This window comes from Pleurodeles waltl, chromosome 1_1, assembly GCF_031143425.1.
Source record: "Pleurodeles waltl isolate 20211129_DDA chromosome 1_1, aPleWal1.hap1.20221129, whole genome shotgun sequence".
In the NCBI taxonomy this organism is placed as follows: domain Eukaryota; kingdom Metazoa; phylum Chordata; class Amphibia; order Caudata; family Salamandridae; genus Pleurodeles; species Pleurodeles waltl.
The window spans coordinates 903,519,638-903,537,117 of NC_090436.1; the positions used below are offsets into that span (position 1 = coordinate 903,519,638).

General features: G+C 42.6%; 1 protein-coding gene across 14 annotated transcripts in view; it reads left to right on the plus strand.

Moving 5' to 3' along the window:
- Nucleotides 1–17,480, plus strand: part of LOC138288601 (protein prune homolog 2-like) — a 400,651-nt gene that overhangs the window by 220,495 nt on the left and 162,676 nt on the right. For all 14 annotated transcript variants that reach the window (XM_069230106.1, XM_069230109.1, XM_069230100.1 and 11 more), the window contains exon 5: nucleotides 12,480–12,582. In XM_069230106.1, coding sequence (XP_069086207.1) covers nucleotides 12,480–12,582 — 103 coding nt within the window. The remainder of the gene's footprint in view (nucleotides 1–12,479; nucleotides 12,583–17,480) is intronic.

Genomic DNA, 17,480 nt, shown 5'->3' on the forward strand with positions numbered 1-17,480 from the left:
TATCATACTTATCTACTATCCCTACTAAATCTACCAACCATATATCCCGACGTACCAAACCTCCTAATTTACCACGTATCACATCAGACCTACCATAGCTTACCTTACCTACCAAACTTAAGTAATACCCTACCATACCTGACTACCATAGTCAACCTATCATACCTATTTCTGCTTACCATATGTCAACTACCACACCTAATCTACCAGACCAAACCTGTCGGTGGTGGTGGTTAAGAAGAAATGGCATGTAATGTCTATGGGGCCTTTTGCATGGAATCTCGGATGGCAGCCTGCTATAGAAAGCACTTGCATCTAACTCAAATGACCTCCAGAAAGGTCTAGGTTACTGCAGTATGAAGCTGGAAAGTATTGATTGCTGCTTTTAGTAGACATGAAAATGTGAATGCCATGGCTTCACCAAACATAGCGAGACATATCGGCTATAGCTACGCTTGATATGTGAACAAGGTCCTATGAAATATTCCATGTGAGATAGTTTTTCTCTATATTTACAGCTGTAAGCGTTAAAGAGAAGAACATATTACCTGCATAGAGCCATTTGATGTTTTAGCTTCTTTCAGTAGCAAATATTCAAATTATTATACATGAATGGACCGTTGAACCACTGCCAAAAATATCTCTATGGCTCAATAATGCCATTAGGACCAGATATATGGTGCTGTTGATTGCTGCAAGGATATATAGGGAAGAAAGGTTTAGATGTGAAGTGCTGTCCCATGTTTTTGTGTATGGATTAAAGCTAACACCGACCTTTCCCAACCCAACTTTGACTATTTTGCCTCATAATACAATATAATACTAAATTGGCCCAGGAACGTGAGCCCCAATTTAGTCTGCTTCCAACTTCAGAATTCAAGCAACAGGGCAAAATAGTATACTGTTTTCCTTTCCCTTCTACTGCCTTATCCCTGGTATGTGTATATATGTCGGAGGTATGTTTGGTTTACTTCTAAAGTTCCATTAAGTACATTTATGAAATATAGCTTATTATATAGCAATTAAGCATAATTTGGGGAAAGCATTTGGATTCTTTGTCAACAATTCACCTAGAATGTTATTATGATGCAGCATACCATATATCGATGAGGAAAAAAACATTCTTCCTCCTCCAGGAATCCATATTAGTTTTTATGCGATAAAAGAGTTATGACATTTAATACCAAGTAAAAGTCTACTTTTAGACCAAACATGCAAAGCTTTAAAACAGATGTAAGACACATTGGGTTCTACTCACAGAAGAAAATCAGTACTAAAAGTAAGTTTACTACCGAATCTACCCTTCATACTCTTGCCACAAATTCTCAAGGGTATTCCTGTTTATGATTGTTTTTGTTTGTAGAGATTTCCACCACAAGTGTAGAGTTGTCCATATCCATAAATCCCATCCAAGAAGTAGGAGTATTGGTGTTCTAAGGCATGGTTAGTCTTGGAACTTTAAGGAGGTCCACAAACAAGTATTTTTGTGGGCATTTCCTTTAGAGCCTGGAAACAGTTTGATTTTTACTCCAACAAAGTGCTGGTGTAAATCCCCTTCCAGGGTGGAAAGGGGAATTAATCATCCACAGGCCTGGTGTGAGTGTAGGCAAAGTGTTTTCTCAAGAAGAAAATCATTTCTTGCAGATAACATACATGTGACTTGCAAAGCGGATCCAATTCCCCCTCGGTGGAATTTTCTGCAATAGAGAACTCCACACGCTGAGAATTGGATCCTGATGGTCACATGACATTGCAAGGCAACTGCATGGAGGCCCACACCTGGTGGATCTTTCCATTCCCGTGCCTGGGAATTATTGTAAATGCCTGAAAGGAGTAAATCTGCACCCATGTGTAGGGGTACATTTACTACTTTGTGAATTTGGCCCAAAGTTAATATCGATGGGAGATAAATATTTTAGGTATGCTCACTAGGTTTAAGTTAATGAAAATGTAATTTTAGCCAGCTACCCCGAGGTCCTAGAAGGTATAGGAAGTCTTATACTCTTTCTGGATTGTAACAAAAATATGCCTGCACATAAGGTCGGATGTTTCTGCAATTTGCGAAGCATCTAAGAAAATAAAACCTGGTCACCTTGAGGCGTAACTTCCTGTCACATGTTTTCTGCCCTATGGAGCTATTAAACTTTCTACGGTGCTGCTTTTAGCTTTAAATCCAGGCCTGCAATTAAAACATGACAAAGAACTATGAGGAGATACTCTCCTTTCTACTTTACTGGGGTTAAAATATATCCTGTAATTACCAGCGTGCAATGTACATGTTTTATTGATGTTTGCGTAACTCTGGAAATCACTAATAAACAACTCCTCGGCTGCAGTCGGCCTTCTTCCTTTGTAGGTGGCCATCAAAAACCTGTTTTTCTCTGTCTATCGTCAGACTGCCCTATCCTTCCCTTAAGGTACTCCTTTCTCTGTAGAGCATATTGTGCTTTCTCAAAAGCAAAACTGTTTTCTAATAACAGCAGTAACCTATTCTGTGGTCGTGGGCAGTAGTGTACGGCGTCTAATGGTGTACAGAACACTACTGGGTTTTATTTGGATGAGGTAAACTTTAATAAAGGACGTTAATATTATACATACCTGCAAGGCAGGGTGATTTCGTACGATTCGGCCCAATTCCCAATTCCCAAAAACAGGTGTCTTTACACGGGAATAAGTTCCATCATCACGTAGGACTAGGTGCCATGCCTTCTTTTATTTCCCTAGCTGCTTTCAGGAGCTATAGGAGTGGTTCCTAAGGACAGAGTTACAGGATGAACATAGATGTTATGCCTTGGTGCTGTGTGGTACTTTACAGGTGGCATCTCACTCTATGAAATATGCCAGAGCCTCAGAAGAATGAACTCTTTTCTGGTTCCATATAGTCACATGGAGACTTTGAAGGGAAAGACCCAGTCCTCTTAACACTGGAATGCGCTCAAATCTTACTTGTTATCATAGTGCCTAGACTTTGCCTAATTCCATAATTAAAATCTTTTCTCTCAGGATGTCTGTTCACTTTGATGCAAGATGGGCAAAGATATTATTACTGAACGTAAGGCAGACAGCGCACATTTGAAACAATTTGCAACGTCTCCAAAGACATGGTTACGCCCTATATTTGATACAAAAAAATAATTACTGTATTTTAACTGAACATTATCCTTGTGACTGCAAGGACCTTTATTGTCAATGCAAACAGCAGGTAGACTGTTGTATGCGTCCCTGCCCTCCCGCTCTTTAGTTCTGACAGGATAGCCTTTTATGAATGAACATCACATGGTTAATGTCATTAATCGTGCTCATTTACCATTTTACGTCAGCGCCACGTGATATTTCTATACATTTCATCGTTCACAGATATGAACGTCATTACCCCCTGGCTGCTCACACTGTGGATTTTCATGCAGTTCACCTGAGGCAATAGTTACTGTGTTGCTCATCCCAACTCTACCTACAGCATTACTGGGAAAGGGAGGGGGGTTCACTGAAAGTCATTTGCTGCTTCAGGAACCAGGGACCTCTGGAAGCCTGAGCGAGACCAAGGGGAATTGTATACCATATGTTTTCTAGGGTCTGCTTGTACGGAGGCTCCTATATTGTTTACCTTCAAGACACTGCAGCCTCTGACCTCTGCTCCACTCTTTGGCCAATCTCTCCTCCTCTGTCCAATTCGGAATCCTGCTCCTAACTGAGTTACTCCATCATTTCTCATCGCCGGCAGCTCTGACGTTCCAAATATGACATCGCGGGCACTTCAGCTCAGGTTGGCACTGCCACTTTCTTCACAACAGTACATCTATATTCTTGTCACACACACAGAAATAGAAAAACCCTGAAAGGGTAACCCCTAATGTCTGGTCCAATTCCTCCCGATATTCCTCAGTTCTCATTGGAGTTTCACCCAGAGATTTTGAGCCCGTTCAGCAGCTGAAATCTTCTGATGAAACTAAAGAGATCCGTGGTGTTCTCATAATTCCACTGAGACTGGTTCATCATTTATCGTGCCCTTCTAGATTAAGGGACTACTTATACTGAGGGCCCTCGCTGATAATCAGCATTGCTCCTGTGAAATAATTATTTATATGGTTAAGTTACATCTGCTTTACCATTTCACAAAGCTCACATACTTTTGTAGATGTAAAAAACGTATGTTAGAGCAACCGGGCATAAGGCACTGGTATTTGAAGCTAATTTGAGCTTGTTTTATTTAGCTCAGTTGTCTTTACTTTACACTTTGCCTGCGTTTTGAATCTCAGGGATTAGGACATTTGTGAAATTTCACAATTCAATTTTGATTACTCTTTTTCTTCCCGCCTAAAAATATTCTACCCTAAGATGAATCTACTTTTTGCAGACTCTACGTGAAAACAGTGGCCTGTTCTTCACACCTTCTGCAATATTTGCTCCTAGATTGCTTTGGTTGAGCATATATGTGCTGAAAAAATGGGGCATGGAATTTTTAAATGTCTCTGAATCACCCTAATAAGTTTGAACTAATGACGAGATGCATTGACATTTTAACAGTTGCAAATGCACCAGCGTTTGCGACTGCGCACCTGTGAAAATGTTTTTTCTTATATAATAAACCTATTTTGGGAGTAAAAATGTTTTTTCAACTTCTAAAATGGGATTGTGAATAGATACCCATTCAGTATGTGGAAGGAGCAGACTATAGGTGTAACAAGTGGTGTAACCAAAGCGGAGGGTGGGGGGGTGAGCTCTAGGGGCCCCCTCAGCACAGTACAATGTGCGCAGGCCCCTGGCCTGGCAGCTCCTGACTGGGTTCCGGGTAGTCCCTTCCCTGTACTTTGCAGGGGGGCTCCTCAAGTTTTGTTACGCCACTGAGTGTCACTTCAAAATACGTTATCAGTGTCCTAGTTATGAATGTTTTATGACTGAAATCGATTTGTAAAATATTGAAAACTTACCACCACCTGAAAGCATGCAGTCATTCATTCGCAAAAAGGAAGGGGTCCTTTTAGGACCATCCACCCCCTTTGTCAATGGGTGAAATTTTTTTGAAGATTAGGCAGTGGACCAGGGCACCACTGTAACTTTTAAATAAACTTAAAAAAATATGAACTGTTTTTTAGAAAATACAGCGCCATTTGCCTTTGAGGAAAGCGGACTGCGTTACTACAAAAAAAAAGTTTACTTTTTTGAAAATCAGTCACAGGCATGGTGGTCTGCTGACATTTGCAGGCCACCATTCTTATATTGTTGCCAATTGAAATGAGCCACAATTTGCAAACTACCTGATAATATTAATTAGGTAGGTCAGATTGCGATTCAATCCGATTATGTTTAGGTACATAGGTTGGTTCATAAAGATATATGATGTGTACAAATTGCAAACAGTAAATGATACAGTAAGTTAATGCCACAGTTGCAAAGAATATTCATGACTTTACTAAGATATCCTAATAATGCAACTTAAATTCTAATCTAACTTTTCTTTTATCCAGGAGTGTATACATACGTTACGTTTACATTTATGTTTTTTAATCATACATAAAGTATGTTTTTTTCAGGCATAATGCCGATTTCCACCTAGTGAAGTTCTTGCTCAAGCAGTCCTAGAATGGCTTACTGTGCTCTTAACATACAATCAGTGAGTGCTCTTTCAGACGTGGGCAAAAGGGTATGGGTAGGAGAATCCTCCAAATGAGGCCGTCCATGTCTATAAATCCATCGGGTTTCTCATTGCGGTCAGCAGAGCTTGAGTGTGAAGAAAATCTTTGGCCATTAATTAGCAAGTACAAAAAATGCATTTCCTGCAGATCCCAGAATTCTCAAACTGCTGTGCACCAAAGGTGAAGTTAAAAGGGAACATTTTATACATACGCATAGTAGGTTTGACCCACAGCTTGGTATAACTTTGAGGAGCTATTTGTTCAGATCTGTTTGGAGCGTGTGCTTTTTGACAGTTTCAAAACTTCATAGTAAAGAAGAGGATGTGACCTACAATGTGTTTGTTGCACCTTATTTTAGGATAGAACTTTGCTGAGGCCAGACAGATTCAGAGAGCTAGAAGGTGAAGAACACTAATGCTTTTCTTTCCAGGGTACCTCCCTGAGGGACCAACCTGACCTTGCACGGACAATTACAATGATAACATTGCACCCTAATCATGGATTACAATGGTAATGGCCCTACAATGGTCTTAGATTTAACGTTCTCATAGAGATTATTTTGGCATCTGTTCTACTGTTTCAACCTCTATTATACACACTGATCCTGGCACCTCCTAGAGGAGTACTGAGAGCTGAATGGTTCGGCGCCCAGGTGGCACATGCATGGGCCCCTTGCCTCAGGTATCATAGTCACACAGTGGCCATTTTTGGTCTTGGCTGTAGATGGCACATGTGCCGTCTCGATTCCGAGACTGCTGCATCTACATCATGGGCTTCAGTCTGCCTACAGCCTTCCCATTTGCCGGCACCATCATCGCTCCATTTTGCAGCATCTCCATTTGTGAAGGGCATACATACGTCATGCCTTTTGCATGAGAGCACCAGCCAACTACCGTTACGCAGCAGCCATTTTTTAAGCATTCTTTCTAGACTACTTTTTTAGTTTTCAGTGTTTTCAGCAGATGGAAAGGCAGCCTGTGGCAGTGTTGTTGTTTGTAGGCTCTATCAGGTCAGTTTCTGTTTATAATGTTTGATTCGTACACATTTACCCCGTGATTGCTCCTAAAACAGAACAAACATCTGAACGAATCTGACGACTGCGACCTCCTGGCCTGGAACTTGCAGTCCCAGCTAAAAAGTGAATGCCTATTAAAAATCCTTTACTGAGCCTGAATTACTCATTGCCAGAAGGACTAATTGCCAAGACTGGTTGACCTTTCAGACTTGCAAATGTTTGTTTCATAGTTACTAGGGCCCATCGTGTTTATTTTGCTCTTGGTGGATCATTCCAACCTATCACTGTGTTACAGAGAGTGCAATTGAACACTTGGTGTTGTAAACACTCAAGCACTGCCCTACTTATAAATAAGCTGCATCTTTTTTCTTTGTCCTGGAGAAGTAGAGAAGCGAAAAGCTGAATGCAGTGTAAAACATAGGATGTCCTATTCAGGGGAGCATGGCTTTCCTGAAACTGCTGGAGACAACACTTCACCTGAACACAAAACAGAAACTCATGAGGGAGATTTACCTTGGCAACAGCTTTGGCAACACAAATCCTGGACGGATCTTTCACTCCATTAAATGAATCTCTCCCTTGTGAAAAGGGTTTCTTCCGAGGCCGACAATTAAGATTTGGGGCTGGAAAACAGAGGGTACAATCTTAATGTGACAGCACACTTTCTCCTAGTATATGCAGCCATGTTCAGTGAAAGCACAAGAAATAAATACATGTGTATGTCTGTGACTGTTTTGCTACTACCACAACTGTTTATTTCCAACTATGACAACAATAAATCGGCCTGCAGTGCAAAAGCTATGTAGATGGGAAGAGAGCATGTTTATGCTGGAACTAATGGTTTTGGGGCCAAACCTATGCACAAACATTTGGGTACATGTAAGAGAAATGAATGCAGTGCGTAATTTATGTTTACATATATGTGTAACTTACAACCTTCTGTCATTTAATTGAGATTCAAGCTGATGTAGTCATTGTGCAGTTTACCTTATCATGTGTTTGTTATGCATAAACAATGACGACGTATGTCCATTTTACCAAGACTTGCAATTGCGTAATGCATATTGAAATGCATTACAGATGTGTATAGAACATAAAATGCAGCATTTTTAAAACTGTTCCACTTAACTAACAATTTCTGAACAGCTATTATTTAAGTCAGTTTAAAACTAGACTGACGGGCATTGTACCATAATTCGTCATTCAAGTCAGTTGCAACTCCATTCTCAAGCCTCTGAGAGTACCACCAAGTCGGAGCTCGAGCTATTGCTGATACCTATTGGCTATGCCATTGTTAGTTTCCCTTGCTCACTATCCCACTAAAACGTCTTCATTCTGCCCACACCAACCAACGAAATTCTTCAGCTTCATCTTTACTGGAGCTCATTTAATAGCAAAAAACACAGCATATAGAAAGATTACAGAGAGGTGCTTTTAATGCTGATAAACGCATGTATACATTTTTTAATTCTCATTGTCCTTTCCATTGGTGACAGAGTAGAAGAAAGTTGTCTGTCTTCACACTCGCAGTGTCGGACCTAAGCCCCACCCCCAGCAGCACCCACCCACACACACACACACACACAGTCAACAACTGCAGCCAGATTACGTTTTGCTTTGGTTGCTCTTTCTCGGCTCTCCCACTTCCTCTATTATTCGCAGCTTGGTAAGAGAACATGTGTTTGAGTTCCAGTCTACCCGCAATTTTTCTGATGGGCCTGCTGGTGAAGTGAAACGTTTTATACTGACTAGGGTGGACCTTGAGAAGAACAACTCATTGCGAAGGTGCCTGGGGTGCAGGTCTTGTAGTTATTCCCATGTGTATATTCTGCTGGATTGGAGGCAGTTGTTGAGAACCACTTGAGTGTGACATGTCCATGCCCCCAGACAGCCTCCTGAATCCTTGAACCGGAGAAGTCACTATTAACTTGTTCAGGCATTTGAGGAGAGCATGGCGACCCAGGGGAATGTGAAGAGTTAGTGAGACAGCAGATGCCTTACCACTATACCTACAATTCTTGGCCAGCAGTCCAGCATCAGAGTGAAAGGATGAAGGGGGCAACCAAATGCAAACTAGAGGTAAGAGCCTCTCGGCTTCCCGGCCTCAGGCTCAGTCGTGCCAGATGGAGCCGGCAAAGTGGCAATGCTGGAGGAATTCCCTAGGTAATGTCACTGTAGCCAACTGCAGCTGAGGCCTGCAGCATTTGCACAGACTTCTGCACTGCCTGAACCTACTCCAATATACCAGTTGCCACCAGAGAGCAGTGGGCCTCACCCTATGTACACCGAGCGCAGATTCCATGCCCCCACTGGGCAAAGGCTTCCAGAACCTGTTGGCAAGCCCCTGCACTGAGGAATAAAAAGCGCTAAATAGACCCTTAGGGCCATATTTATACTCCGTTTGCGCCGAATTTGCGTCGTTTTTTTCGACGCAAATTCGACGCAAAACTAACTCCATATTTATACTTTGGCGTTAGACGCGTCTAGCGCCAAAGTTCATGGAGTTAGCGTCATTTTTTTGCGTGAACACCTTCCTTGCGTTAATGATATGCAAGGTAGGCGTTCCCGCCTTAAAAAATGACTCTGATGCATATGCGTCGTATTTATACTCCCGGGCAAAAATGACGCCCAGGAGTGGGCGGGTCTAAAAAACCCGCATTAGCGCCGGATTTTAGCGCCTGGGTCAGGGCAGGTGTTAAGGGACCTGTGGGCTCAGAGTGAGCCCAGAGGTGCCCTCCTCTGCCCCCAGGGACACCCCCTGCCACCCTTGCCCACCCCAGGAGGACACCCAAGGATGGAGGGACCCATCCCAGGCACATTAAGGTAAGTTCAGGTAAGTATTTTTTTTTATTTTTTTTTGTGGCATAGGGGGGCCTGATTTGTGCCCCCCTACATGCCACTATGCCCAATGACCATGCCCAGGGGACTTCCGTCCCCTGGGCATGGCCATTGGGCAAGGGGGCATGACTCCTGTCTTTGCTAAGACAGGAGTCATTTCAATGGGGGTTGGGCGTCGTAACAAAATGGCGCAAATCGGGTTGAGGCGATTTTTTTGCCTCAGCCTGACTTGCACCATTTGTGGACGCCCATACGCCATTTTCCACCTACGCCGGCGCTGCCTGGTGTACGTCGTTTTTTTTAACGCACACCAGACAGCGCCGGCGGCTAACGCCGGCTAACGTCATTGAATAAATACGGCGCCCGCATGGTGCTTCAGAATGGCGTTAGCCGGCGCTAATTTTTTGGGCGCAAAACTGCGTTAGCGCAGTTTTGCATCAAAAAGTATAAATATAGGCCTTAAATTCGGAATCAAAATGTGCACTGTGGTGGGTAATTGTTGCCATATTGATTACGATAATAACGAGATGCATCCCTTAAGTGTATCAAAAGTCGTGTTGTAGTACGCGTTTGATAATTTCCAGAAAGACTGTTCCACTTCAGGCTGTCCCTCTTTAAGAAGCAGAGAACAAAACACCAGTTGTCTTATATTTGTTTGCTTTTTACCTGTTATCCAGCTCAAGTTTTATCGTATTGTATACTTTCTAGTGACTGATGGTTGGAAAGTAGTGTTAGGTATTGAAGAGCGAATAAAAAATTCCCTGAAAATTGTACAAGCATTTTATTAACCCAAATTGTGGATCATTGGGACATCCTTTTGGGAACTTGATTGCGTACTTAACTATGATAATCTTTTCTTCCACCAAAATTGGATTTTATATATGAGGTGTTTGGGACAATATCCTGAGACAATCTAAAACAGAGTGCTAGGTCACATTGTTTTGTGTTTGCAAAGATGAGTAATACAGTCTGGCCCAAACATTTACAAAAGCTGACAGAACCTACAGTGCCCAGGGAAACCTGTATTTGGTAACAGCTCCGTAAGGCTTTGTAAGGCAGAGTGCTGAAATGGGAATGTTTACAACTTCACCTTACGAAAGGTCTAAGCTTGGATTAAGTGTTAAACCCTTACAACAACACAAAATATGCAAACATCCCGAAATAACTCAATTTGTGGTATCTGAAATGACAAAATATGCAGGACAAATAGTCAACAAAGTTTATACGATTTTAGAAGCCCATGAAGTTGTATATAAAATATCATAGAATAAAATATTGGGGCTAATTTTATTTATTTTGTCGCTTTATAGCATAGTGAAATGTCAAATGGACACTACAGTGACCAGAAACACGGGGGCAGGACGGAATATAGGCAGGACAAAAAGTTAAAATGCTTGGCAGATTAAGTGAATTTTCAGATGAGGAAAACATATAGAAATGTTTGTTATGTTTTTCAACTTTTTAACTGACTTGGCTTCCCTTTTAGTGAAATAAAAGGGAGGGGCCTAGACAGTTGTGTGTAAACAGGTTGCTGCCAAAGAGGATGAGGGCGCACCACAGGAGAATAAAGTAATTTTTATGATCTGGCTTGCTAGTGCAACTGTCAACAGACAATTATGTGAGCATCACTAGAGAGGAGATCTGTCTCCACCCACATGTTGGGAGAGAGGAGTATATGTTTTGATTGGGCACCAGTCGTGTGCTTCTACAGAAAAAGTGTTTGCCCTCTACACAGCTGTGATCATTTTATTTATTTTTCCATCTGCCAGAGGTTGACATTTCAGGGGCACGCATATTACATTGTAATGCTATCAAAGTGTCTTAGATAACTAGATAATTTGCAGTGTTTTTTTCTGACAGCCGCACAGTTAGGAGGAGAGCAGGTGTTAATCTACATGGATTGTTAGGTCTGCGTGACAGTACATTAATAAGCCAGACCTACTGGCATTGCTGATGTTTGTTTCCTGTCAATCCAGTTAAGAGGAAGCTGCTGGTCCTGCAGTGCCCCCTGTCCCACAGCACACTTGATGGATGATGGTAGCTAGCAGAATGCTCCCTTTGAGGGCCTGTAACAATAGATGTAGCTCACAAAGAGAATTCTGACTGGTTGGGTCCCATTGTTACATCCGGTGTGCTTATTTTACTTAATACGTTTATAGTCCTTGTTTTGACACTGGGCATATGTAATATTATAAAATATACGTTTTACTAATATTGGAGTCAATACAAACCATTTTAATTCGTCAAATGGAGTTTACTCTAGAGGTGTGTGAATTTCTTGTGACTTGTTTTTGTGGAAATATGCAAAATTTTGTGGAAATTCGGGGAAATGCATAACTGGCATGTGGTGCTATATTTTAGCACTAATGCATCCTTCTGGGCACAAGGATTTAATTTTACCCCCCAAAAAAATAGAGCCAAAAACAAACAACATCCTTTTGCACTCTGTCCTTCACGTAGTTCCGGTACGTTCGCAGTAAATTTTTACCCGGAATGAGGTGTAATGACACGATGTGGCAAAATGGCTTAATTTGGGGAATTTTGCGTGATGAGGATAATGCAAAACTACTGAAATTATACTAATTGCTCCCGCATAATGCAAATTTTGACCGGGCCTACTTTACACACGGGTAGGGTGATGTCATTGTAGTCTGTGCAATGTATTGCATATTTAGAAGAACTTTGATTTGCAAAGCTTGATTTTACGTAAAATAATTTTAACTCTGCTTTAATAACTTCGCCTTACGGGTTGTCGAGTACTAAACCCACAACAATCTTTGTTCTGGGAAAATTGTGCAAACAGCTTGAGGTGCTGAATGCAATTTTCCTTGTATACATAATATTGCCGACAGACCCTTTCTGTCGTGCTACTTCCAGCAGCAAAATAAATCGCCATAATTTTTCTTTCTAAACATATTTCAGTTAAACAAATATAATGTGCTGTGACTCCATGCACCCGACACCCAAACCCTTTCTTTCTGTTTGTTTTACAGGATACTATGGCGATGGACTGAATGCCATCATCGTGTTTGCTGCGTGCTTCCTACCAGACAGCAGTCGAGCAGACTACCACTATGTAATGGAAAACCTCTTCCTGTGAGTAATGAATGGAGAGAAAGTGCCAGGTTTATGATTTTCTTTATGAAGCACAGAAGCACAGATCCGTCATCCGTATATGCTCCCTTAAACTGACTACCTCAGGCCTTATAGATTTTCTGCTGCCTCTTCAAAGACACAAAATGTGGTGGTGGGGGGAGGGGGGATGCTAGACCACTGGCAGTAGGTCTGAAAAGCATTCCAACCCATCATTTTTCGCTAACTGCACTACTTTAGATAGAGGCCTGCCTTGTGCAAATCAGTATTAACTCTGCTCCTCATTGGAACCGTTTGCTCCAATCGTTTTGTGTGTTTCATATCACAATCGTTGTGACCCAGGGTATGCCCAGATATGAGTCCCTTGCTCACTGTGCAACAAGATCAACGCTATACCACAACAACAAGGCCTGAGAAGGCCAAAACTGGTTTTGGGGTCGTTTGTGTTACTTTCTGGAGGGAGCTTCGCCTGGCAGTGCAGGATGGACTGTTCACTTGAGGAATTCTAACCAGAGCAATTGCCAGTGTTTCAGCCTATTCCATCTTCCATCACATTTTGTGTGTTCTTCTGCCTCTTTAAGTCTGCTAGACCAACCCAAATGATTCATGCATTGTTTTTATCATTACTCCACGTTTAATAGATATGGAGATCGAATTGGCTACGCATGCCAGCTCTTAAGGAAGTAATATGGGAGTTGTAAAGTTGGTCCAAGTCAGTGACTAGAGTGTTTCCAAGGCACACCCAAATCATACCTATGAAATCACGGATAGACGTTCATGATATTCAATTTATAAAACTTTTGGAGAATATTTGTAGCTGTCTATAATCAAATTGTATTTGTATTGGGCTTACTACCCCTGATGAGGGGCCATATACTAGTGCCACTCTTGTTAGGGAAGTTTGTATTTGTTGAATCATCTGTGTAAAAGTTCTCGACTTACTGTGTCAAGTACCTCGTATTTAATTACATGTATGTGGCATTGAGCAATGTGATAGCCGGTGGGTATTATTGACTTACATGAGCACAGACAAGTCAACACACACAATGCAGGCAATCCCTTTCCACTGACGTATCTTAGCCCCTTCACTGCCAGGCCTTTTCCCCCTCCTGTGCCAGGCCTTTTTTTGCCTATTTGGAATAGTTCTCGCTTAGGCCCTCATAACTTTTTGTCCACATAAGCTACCCACGCCAAATTTGCATCCTTTTTTTCCAACATACTAGGGATTCTAGAGGTACCCAGACTTTGTGAGTTCCCCTGAAGGAGGCCAAACAATTAGCCAAAATACAGTGAAAATTTCGTTTTTTTTTTTAAATGGGAAAAAGGGGCTGCAGAAGAAGGCTTGTGTTTTTTTCCCCTGAAAATGGCATCAACAAAGGGTTTGCGGTGCTAAAATCACCAGCTTCCCAGCTTTTAGGAACAGGGAAGACTAGAATCAGAAAACCTAATTTTTCAACACAATTTTGGCATTTTACTGGGACATACCCCATTTTTACGATTTTTTGTCAGTGTCAGTGACAGAAATGGGCATGAAACCAATGCTGGATCCCAGAAACCTAAACATTTCTGACAAGTAGACAAAATTCTGAATTCAGCAAGGGGTAATTTGTGTAGATCCTACAAGGGTTTCCTACAGAAAATAACAACTGAAAAAATATATATTGAAATTGAGGTGAGAAAAACAGCAATTTTTCTCTACGTTTTACTCTGTAACTTTTTCCTGCAATGTCAGATTTTTGAAAGCAATATACCTTTATGTCTGCTGGACTCTTCTGGTTGCGGGGATGTATAGGGCTGGAAGGTTAATCAAGAACCCTAGGTACCCAGAGCCAATAAATGAGCTGCACTCTGCAGTGGGTTTTCATTCTATACCGGGTATACGGCAATTCATTTCCTGAAATATAAAGAGTGAAAAATAGCTATCAAGAAAACCTTTGTATTTCCAAAATGGGCACAAGATAAGGTGTTGAGGAGCAGTGGTTATTTGCACATCTCTGAATTCCGGGGTGACCATACTAGCATGTGAATTACAGGGCATTTCTCAAATAGACGTCTTTTTTACACACTCTCTTATATTTGGAAGGTAAAAATGTAGCGAAAGACAAGGGGCACAAACACTTGTTTTGCTATTGCTTGTTCCCCCAAGTCTCCCGATAAAAATGATACCTCACTTGTGTGGGTAGGCCTAGCGCCAGCGACAGGAAATGCCCCACAACACAACGTGGACACATTCCATTTTTTGACAGAAACTGAGGTGTTTTTTGCAAAGTGCCTACCTGTAGATTTTGGCCTTTAGCTTCGCCGGCACCTAGGGAAACCTACCAAACCTGTGCATTTGTGAAAACTAGAGACCTAGGGGAATCCAAGATGGGGTGACTTGTGGGGCTCTGACCAGGTTCTGTTACCCAGAATCCTTTGCAAACCTCAAAATGTAGCTAAAAAAACAAGTTTTCCTCACATTTCGGTGACAGAAAGGTCTGGAATCTGAGAGGAGCCACAAATTTCCTTCCACCCAGCGTTTCCCCAAGTCTCCTGATAAAAATGATACCTCACTTGTGTGGGTGGGCCAGGTGCCTGCAACAGAAAAAGGCCACAAACTTGTAGAGATTATGGGGATAGCACAGCGAGTTGATAAGCACATATTCTTCTTTTATACATCTTTAGACTGACTCTGCTTTGGGGACCCACACAAGTGAGGTGTCATTTTACTTGGGAGACTGAGGGGAACACTGGGGAGTAGGAAGTTTGTGCTGGAGCGGTGATCGTACAAACGAAAGTCAGGAAAATATGCTTTTTTAAGCAAATTTTGAGGTTTGTAGAGGAGTCTGGGTAAGAAAATGTTGGGGGATCCACGCAAGCCACACCTCCCTGGACTACTTGGGGTGTCTAGTTTTAAAAAATGTCTGGGTTTGGTAGGTTTCCCTAGATGAAGGCCGCACCCAGGACCAAAAACAGAGGTGCCCCTCCCCCCCAAACACAGGTAGTTTTGTAATATATCATTTTGATGTGTCCACATACGTCTGTGATGTGCCAAACACTAAAATTGTGAAAAGAAAAGCCCTTGGGTTATGTGAAAAAGACCCCTCACCCACCAACCAAGTTGGTGGCATGCTTCATCATCGGGGTCCCACCTGAGACACCTAGCGTGTCACAAGTGTGCTGCGACGCCTGATTACAGCGGAGCAGGTTTTTTAATTTTTACCACACATACTGGTTGGATTTGGCACGAGGGTGAGTAATGGTTCAGTAGATCAAATTTTATTAACAAGAGATTTCACAAAAGTGAAATGCACTGGTAATAACTGAAAGGCCAAAAAACTGAATCAATGACTCACAGCTCGTGAGCTGTAAAGCCACGGCAAGGCACCAACCGCTTTACAGTCCATTCACACACCTTTCATACATGACATGCACAAGACCATTCACGCCGCCAGCCACGGGCCCAGCACATTACAACACTTGCATCGACAGACAGCGCCAGTGAAGGGCCCATCACTTTCATACGCCCACATGCCCGATACAGCAACCACACCAGCTGATGAGTGTGTGGACTGGCGTTTGGCTGGCACCGCTAGCCAAGCGCCACCCCACCCATACCGCCAGCCAAGCGCCACCCCAAGCACACCGCCAGCCAAGCGCCACACCACCTATACCGCCAGCCAAGCGCCACCCCACGCACTCCGCCAGCCAAGCGCCACCCCAAGCACACCGCCAGTCAAGCGCCACACCACCCATACCGCCAGCCAAGCACCACACCAAGCACCCCGCCAGCCAAGCGCCACCCCAAGCACACCACCATCCAAGCGCCACCCCACGCACACCACCAGCCAAGCGCCACCCAAGCACACCACCATCACTTTTTGTTGTTGTTTATAAACAACAAAGAAACCACTAACTAATTATAAAATAAGTACAAAACTGCAAACACAAAAGCTCTAACTAAATACATGACAGTAATACCAACCGTGAAACTGAACATATGAAAATATAAAACAGGCAGTTTACGCTCACAGTATTTCCCAATTTTTTTTCCTAGTGTGGTAACTTCTAAAACAGCCGGGCACACACAGCCCAGACTTTGAAGGGCATTCGGGGCAGTACATCCGGCTCTCCCTCCGGATTGCTCTCCGGGCACATACTCTACATTTCTTTGTGGGCAAGTCTTTTTTGGGAGTAGGAGGAATGTGATCTGGAAAGTGGCGATCTTTCAATCTAGCCACTTCCTCCACCACTTCTACTCTAGGAACTCTTGCCCGTTCCACCACAATAAGGCTCTCTATCACTGACTCCTGAAATTTAACAAATGTCATCATTGACTCAGGTGAACAATCCTTGAACACAATAACAGCATTTAAAGTTGCCAAATGAAATAAATGTAGGTCCAACTTTTTATACCACACGTAAGACTTACGAAGAGCAGTGTAAGGTTCCAACCTCTGATCTACTCTATCAACACCACCCATATGCCTATTGTAGTCCAAAATGCACGCAGGTTTGCGCACTTCCGCAACCTGACCCCAAACAGTCACAGGGGAAGTACTCTCATCATGGATGGTAGATTGCATGTACACATCCCTCCTGTCTGAAAATTTCAGAGATAGCAGCTCATTATTCCGCAAGGCACTGCACTGTCCCCTCTCAAGTTTTTTACAGACAAGCTCCCTTGGATAGCCTTTCTGGTTAGAACGGATTGTGCCACAAGCAACAGTGTCCACTCTAAACAACTCCTTGAACAACTGCATTCCAGTGTAGAAATTATCTACGTACAAATGGTGACCTTTGTTAAACAGTTGTCTACCAAGTTCCCACACACTTTTTTCACTAACTCCAAAAGTGTCCGGACAACCAGGAGGGTCAATACTGGAATCCCTACCAGTGTAGACCCGGAAATTATACACATA